Source organism: Trifolium pratense, linkage group LG3 (assembly GCF_020283565.1).
Source record: "Trifolium pratense cultivar HEN17-A07 linkage group LG3, ARS_RC_1.1, whole genome shotgun sequence".
NCBI classification, from domain to species: domain Eukaryota; kingdom Viridiplantae; phylum Streptophyta; class Magnoliopsida; order Fabales; family Fabaceae; genus Trifolium; species Trifolium pratense.
The window spans coordinates 12,265,902-12,273,664 of record NC_060061.1 but is presented as its reverse complement, the minus strand read 5'-3'; the positions used below and the strand labels follow the sequence as shown (position 1 = coordinate 12,273,664).

At 33.1% G+C, this 7,763-nt stretch overlaps 1 protein-coding gene across 1 annotated transcript; it reads left to right on the top strand.

Annotated features, from left to right (window-relative positions):
* Nucleotides 1-2,255: 2,255 nt before the first annotated feature.
* Nucleotides 2,256-5,609, top strand: LOC123917382. Its single transcript, XM_045969082.1, has 4 exons — nucleotides 2,256-2,624; nucleotides 3,783-3,885; nucleotides 4,936-5,097; nucleotides 5,309-5,609. Exons 1-4 carry the CDS (start codon nucleotides 2,359-2,361, stop codon nucleotides 5,477-5,479), a joined length of 702 nt encoding a protein of 233 aa, XP_045825038.1. The 5' UTR covers nucleotides 2,256-2,358; the 3' UTR covers nucleotides 5,480-5,609.
* Nucleotides 5,610-7,763: the final 2,154 nt, after the last annotated feature.

Here is a 7,763-nt window from a genome sequence, read left to right as displayed (position 1 = left end):
TTATTTATAATTTATATGGGTAGATATTTTAACACAAAGACATTTTTTATTTATTTATAATTTATATGATGTTCTATATTTATTTTATTTGGAGGATATTGATGTGGAAACTAACTAATATAAGATATATATTCAGATAATTGTTTTAGGGTATTTTTGTTTCATATTTATTTTACTATGGATATTACACACGAGTTTATATTTTTACGTATATATTAAGAGACATGATTTATATTTTTGTAATTTATACGGGGCCTATTTTTTTATTTTTTTTGTGATTTACACTAGAACTATATTTATATATTAATACATGATCCTATTTTATTTTATTTTTGACAAATACGGGATCCTACTTTTTTTTATGTTATAGTTTTTCATTTTTCATTCTTTTTATTTGAGAATTATGAAAATTTTAATATTAAAATGTTAATTTTTTTAGTCTCATTTTACCCGTGTTTGACACGTATCTGGCTACTAGTTTTTTATTTATTTATGATTGTCCACTTAAATTTATGTTGTTGATTGTGTTCTTAATTTTAGTAGCAATTTTTTAACCTTTAATTATCGGCAATTTCTTTTCATAAGTAAACAAAACGATGGAGTTCTAAAATTATTAAAAAAATATAAAATATAAAATTAGCACATAAACATATATAAAATAATTAATAGGTTCCAAAATTATTTTAAAAAATTTCTAATAAATAAAGGGGTTTTTTTTTTTTGACACAAACAAACTTATGACATTTTATTCATAACAATATTGGCAATACAATTGGGAATTACATCAATTGAAATATTTAATTACAAATAATATAAATGTAGATTTATATTAACTAAATCCTTAATATTATAAGCAAGCTAACCTTGTACCTAATTTTTATACTTTATCTTTCTATTATACCCTAGTCTACCAATAAAATTCTTCTTTTTTTGGACACATTTTCTCTTTCCAATAAATTTAATATTTTATGTATGAAAAAAATTAATATGTTTTGTTTTATATAACAAAACAAAACATAATGACAAATTTCCTTTAAACATTTCCTTGAATAAGAGTGCAACACGTAATGGTTAGTGAGTTTTCGTATGCATTCCCCTAGTACTAAATAGCAGTTCTCTTTAACAATATTCCCTCATCCTTATGTATTTGGGCTATAATGTAGACGAGATACATTAATTTTTTAATGAACTTAAAAAGTGAAGTTTTGCTTATAATTAAGGATGAAGAGAGTATTATATAACAAATTTTTAAACATTTTATTCTAAATAAAATTTTTACCACAAAATAATGACAAATTTAAATATCAAATAAAAGTCAATGATCGATGCAAATGTACGAGTTTTTAAACTAGTTCATAATAAAAAACGAAGGGAATATTCAGTAATTTTTTTTAGGCTTAATTAATAAAATGGTCCACATTTTTGGTTTCAGATTGGTCCCTTAAAGAAAAAAAGGTCCAAATAGGTCCCTTAAAGAAAAAAAAATCCGAATAGGTCCCTTAAAAACATCTCCGTTAATCAATTTGGTCCATAAAAAGAGATCTAAATAGGACCAAACTGATTAACGGATATGTCTTTAAGGGACCTATTCAGACCTTTTTTTTCTTTAAGAGACCTATTTAGACCTTTTTTCTTTAAGGGACCAATATAAAACCAAAAATGTATTTAAGGGACCATTTTACTAATTAAGTTTTTTTTTTTTATTTGATAAGCATTAATAAGAACCATTTCTCACTTGCTGTCAAAAACAAAAAAGAACGATTTTTCTCCGATCTCCATGCCTTGATACTTATTATGCATTCGGTCTTGATTTTGCATAGTGACATTGTAAAGTACGAAATGCTGGCCAGATTCATTGTAACTTCTTCCTTAATCTAGTTATTAAAAACAATTGGACGATTGATAAAAAAAAAAACTTGATGAAAAAATTTGGAACTAGTTAATTTTTTTTCAATAAAAGTATTTAATTCCATTAATAATTATAAATTTTTCCATGTTAAAAAAAACTGTCTATACATAGAACAATTTCCAAAATTGTCCTTGTAAATATTGACTATACATTACAAAAGTGGGTATTTTAGTAAAAGAAATCGTAATTAATCCTCTCTCCGTCTCAAAATATAAGCAAAAATTATTCAACAGAAATAAACGTATTTGGTACAAATTTTGAACCAGATACATTAACAAAAAAAACATATAAAAAAACAAAAAACAATTAATATCTATGGGGAAAATGAAGTACATAAATTAACATGACGTGATTCTTTTCTCATCTATGACATTGAAATTAAAATCCATAGTACTAGAGTTTGAGTTATTAATTGCAGAGTTGGGAAAGTGAGAGATAGAAAATTAGAGATGTTGTCAGGGAACGGAATATTGAGTGTACTTGTACTGCTTGCGTTGCAGTTACAGGTACTACTGGTCGGAGGTGATTATATCCCGCCGGTTAAATTGGATGGTTTCGTTTACAAGAATCGTCGCTTCAATTACGATACTATTCAGATCGAAGCTTTCTACGATCCTTTGTGCCCTGATAGCGCTGATTCATGGCCACCTCTCAAAAAAGCTCTCCATCATTACTCTCATCGTGTTTCTCTTGTTGTTCATCTTCTTCCTTTACCGTTTGTTCTCTATTCTCTTTCTCTTTTTTTTCTTTTCAGTTCTCACTTTTTTTGTTTGTTTTTGAATTACAATATTTGATCAATTAATTGATTATGCTTTGCTCTATTGCATGCTACTATTTTATTTAGGATGACTTCATATGCAACCTCCCCCGTAATTTTTTTCCTTCTGTATATGTTTTCAATCACATCTCATGAGTCTCATGTTTGTCGATATATGGTAGGAAATAACCGGCTGAATCACGGACACTGGACACGACACAAATACTGAAAAGTTGACATTGATAATAATTTATTTTTTTTTTTAAAAAAAGAAGACATAATTCAATATAATAATATGTGTCATGTAGATATCGACACTCACCACTTGCTGATATCAGAAGACACATATTCTGTTGAGTGTCTGTGAGTCATAGCTGACTAGTATCCTGGTGTGGTTATTATTATTTATTACTATCTAATTTATAGGATTTAATTTTTTGTAAACTGACAATTGATCTTAATAACTGATAAATTATTGGGATGTAATCTACGAAGCATGGACACTTCTTAGATTAGGTGTGTCCTGTTGTCGGACATGCGTCGGTGTTGTGTTGGTCCTGACACGACACCGACGCTTATAATTACACTGAATTATGTTATTTTTTCGAATTATTATCAGTGTCGATGTGTCCGTGTGTATCCGGTGTCCGTGTATACATCCGTGCTTCATAGGATGTAACTTATGCCAGCTGAATTAAACTCTAATTTGTATGCATTGTCACTCAGCTTGAAATTTATTTTTGTATACATGTAATAATGTAACTTATGCCAGCTGAAAATTAAACTCTAATTTGTATGCATAATGCATTGTCACTCAGCTTGAAATTTATTTTTGTATACATGTAATCAAATTTCAATGATCTCATCGTCAGTTACAAATTGGTAGCAATTAATGTCATTTATATATATTATATCATCTTTGCCATTTTTATGGTGATCAATTGAAATTCATGAAAACTAGATACAAGAGTGTGTTATGACAATTGTACAAAAAATTTTGACTTTTTGGATTCTCTTGCTTATATTTTGTCACGTAGGGAGTGTATCATAATTTAATTGCTACTCCATATCCGTATAACTGACTGTGTATTTTTCTGTATTTTTTGAAAATTGCAGCTACCATGACAATGCTTTTGTTGCATCCCGTGCTTTGCACATTGTTAACGGTTTGAATAGAACTGCTACATTCCCATTGCTGGAGTCGTTCTTCAAGTATCAGGTTGGTTAGTGTTTCAATTATGTATTGTGTGTACACTTCGACTCGAAGCTTTTGGTTCTGTGAGTGAATTTGCATGTTGGATTCGCTAGATTGTTTCATATAAGCTGTTTTTCAAATTTGCATGGGATTTTCAAGGTTACCTGATAATAGCGAACTTTTAGCTCTTCAGTTCTTTGAACTTCTTATTGATGGCTTCCATCCGGATTAGCTACTTTTTACATTAAATAAAGGACTCAATTCAATGTCTTTTTTTGTTGTTGTATAAATTGGGTATTTTCATGTGCAACTTTGAGACCAAACCCAAGTTGAATAGGATAACAATGGCGACAAAACTATGCACGGATCAATTCTTTCTATGTGTTCACTTAGCAGTATTCCTAGACAGCAGAAAATGCTTTTCCTTGTTCATTCCCTTCTTTTTTTTTGGTCTGCATGTTTTGCTTCAAATGAAGCAGTACTTTTTACTCACTTCATATTAAAGGATATTTTTGTCAATCAGTCTAACTGTTGGAACATATCTTTAGATTAATTTCTCTCCATCATTGTGCAGAATCATATTTATTGAAGGAAAACAACATGGCTACTTGTAAAATCATATTTCTGTCTTAAAATTGTTTACAATCATATCACTGTCATTTTTATCTTCTGTATTGTACTTGAAATTGTTTACAATGATATCCCTGTCACTTTTATCTTCAATGCAAGTATCTCTAGGGGAAATGCACAATTTAGACACATTCGAATTTGGGTCATGCCCAATTTAGTTTCTGATATTCGAAAAAGTGCATTTCGCTTCCTAATGTGTAATATTAATCCTTTCATAGCCAATTTGTACAAGATCCGATTAGCTATAGAAGGGTTATCTTGCACATTTTAAAATGGTTAAGTGACGGAATACATGTTTTAATCATTAGAGTCTAAATAACTCACACGCTGCACGCGCATAAATCTATAGTGTTCTGATATACGTTTCCCACTTTTCCCTTATTTCTATAAGAAAAGTTATTCAGGTTTCTTGCTCACTAAATCTAGTTTACCCTTTAATAACAGGCGGCATTCTACGGTGCTCCAACACGGAACTTATCTAGAGCTTCTATTGTAGATGAAATAGTGAAGTTTTCATCAGCTGTAGCTGGGAACTCTTATCATACTTCTATTAAGAAGGGCTTCAACGACACTAGCACCGATCTCCTGACCAGAGTTTCTTTTAAGGTAAGCCTAAGTCTTTTATCTTTTAAGTTGTGTTCAGATCAACTTCATTTACTACAATATAATTGGATTTGAAAATGTTGTATCCAAAATTAATACTTTTCTTATCACAACTCTTTGATTTAAGACCTGAAAAAACACATAAATATAGTCCTCCCCTCAATAAATACTTTTTTCGTCAGGTTCAATTAATCTAAATTTCTTTGAAATGCAGTATGCTACTTCAAGAGGGGTGTCTGGAACACCTTTTTTCTATGTCAATGGATTCGTGTTGCCCGATACAGGAAGTTCTCTTAACTACAGCAATTGGAGGGACATTATTGACCCCTTGATTGGTACGAAGAAAGGTAGAAAAACTGAAGAATCCCTCCACTACTTCTTGTGAAAATTGTAGGTTTATGAAGTTCAGTTGTATTAGCACTTCATTAGTGAAAGAATCTAAACACTGCATCTTCTGATCAATAGGTGTTTGTACCAAAAATTCAATAATGGAATCAAAGTTCTAAATAATTGAAAACACTTCTGTGTCATGCACTCTCTGACTAAAAATTAACACTGACTTGTTAATTTTCTGTTACTGAAGTAATTTAGTCCTTTGAATTGACACATCAATATTCTTTTCTAATTTAAATGCTTGTTATTATTTGAGAACTGGGTACAATCCATGCATCAAGGCCAAAAGAGATTGCACCTAAGATTCAATAGAGCAATGATACTGTTGGATATGCCTTGAAATCTCGGTAACAAGAAGTCAGAAAATCATGTTTTTGGGAGATTCTGCCTGCTCACGCCCAGGCGTGGGAGCTGGCGCCCAGGCGTGCAGAACTGGGATCAATTCTGCCTTCTCACGCCCAGGCGTAGGAGCTCACGCCCAGGCGCAACGCGTTTTCACAGCATGTGTTGTTTTGCTGTTTTTTTGGGAAAAATCTTTTCTTGGAGGATATTCTGACTTGGATTTGTTTTATTTTAAAACAGATTTGTTACTAGTTTTTTGGCATATATTTTTCTATAAATAGGGATCACTTTATTCATAGAGAAAGAGAGTAGAGATGTAGAGACAAGGATTAGGGTTTGCCACCACACAAGGGCTAGGGTTTTAGAGAGGAAAAAAAGTTTTCTCTTGGTACAACTCTAGGGTGGGCAAACTATCTTTGTGGTACACCTTGGGAAACACTTATCAAATTGAGTCTCTTGGCCACGGGAAGAGATTCGGGTTTTTGGGTAGAATTAGGATTAATTCTTGTAACTCAATTGGAACTCTTTGTAAAGTTACTTGTTTGATATAGTGGAACGGAGGGGCTGCTCTCTCCCCCAGACTAGGTCATTATTGGACCGAACTGGGTAAACAAATTATCGTGTTCTTTCTTCTCCTTTATCTTGTTTATCGTTTATTATTATTGCTTATTCCGCTTGTTATTTGGTTGTCGTTCTATTGCTCCACACATCAAGTATTATTGGTGTGATTTTTATTGACGAATTCACAACAATTGGCGCCCACCGTGGGGCATTCGGAACAATTTGAAGTGAGCACCATGGGTTCTAAGTCGGATATCGAGGGACTTTCCAAAAGCAATTTGGAATTGTGGAAAGTGAAGATGGAAGCAATTTTAATGTTCGGGATGATGGGTAAAACATGGAGTGTTGTTATCCGGTGCCTCGAAGATAAAAAGTTAATGGAGATGGTGAAGAAGACGGTCGGCCTGGAGAGGCGGTGGTAATAATACTCAACATCAGCCTGGAGAGGCGGTGCTAAGAATACTCGGGTTACTTCTGAAACAACAACTTTATTATTATGCAGAGGTGCTAGTGGAAGTTGAGAATCAGTGGAGTGTTGAGTCATCGACGTTGGATGCTCCAATCACATGTGGTCAAAGAATGAATACTTTGAGACTCTAGAGCTAGTTGAAGGTGGAGTCGTTCATCTTGAAAACGGAAAGCTTGAAGGTTCAAGGTATGGGTTCAGTTTGTCTTACGAAGTTTGACAATCGTGATTTTCTTTACACGATGTGAGGTATGTTTCTGAACTTAGATGCAAAGATAGTTGGTCATGTATCTATAACTAGTGGTGACTCTTATAATGTGGTTGAGTTGTGGGACTTCGGGTGGACCTGTTAGTGACATGAGTTTAGTTGGACTAGTGAACAAGGTTTACTAAGTGTTGAACTGAACTGGAATTGTTGGAGACTAACAATAGCTTGAAGTATGTTTCAGAGGAGTTGAATAGGTCTTGCGTGTTACAAGGTGGAGATCATGGTGGGTATACTTTGGTGAAAACTCAGTTTGAGGTGGAGTCTTCCAATAGTGGTAGACAGTCAACATTAGCTCTTGGCTATCTAATCGGAGATAGGGAGAAGAGTGGTATTGTTGAACCAAAGGGGATGACCATGGAGACCTTGTGGATTATGTTTCAATTGTGGCTGAAGAAGTGCAAGACCTTGAAAGGATCTTCAGGGAGGCAATTGAAAGCAACAGGTGATCAGACTTGGTAACTTGTGAGACTGCTGGAGGTAGTTGGATACAAGGAGAGTTTGATGTTGCAGCTTGTGGAACCGCCTAAAATTCCAAGGTTGGTTTGGAGCCAAGCAAAACTTCGAGAGTACGGAAGGCATTCCGGGGTCGAAGAGTGGTGAAGGCTTGTAGGGCTATCGCAAAAATCCATGGATAGTCGG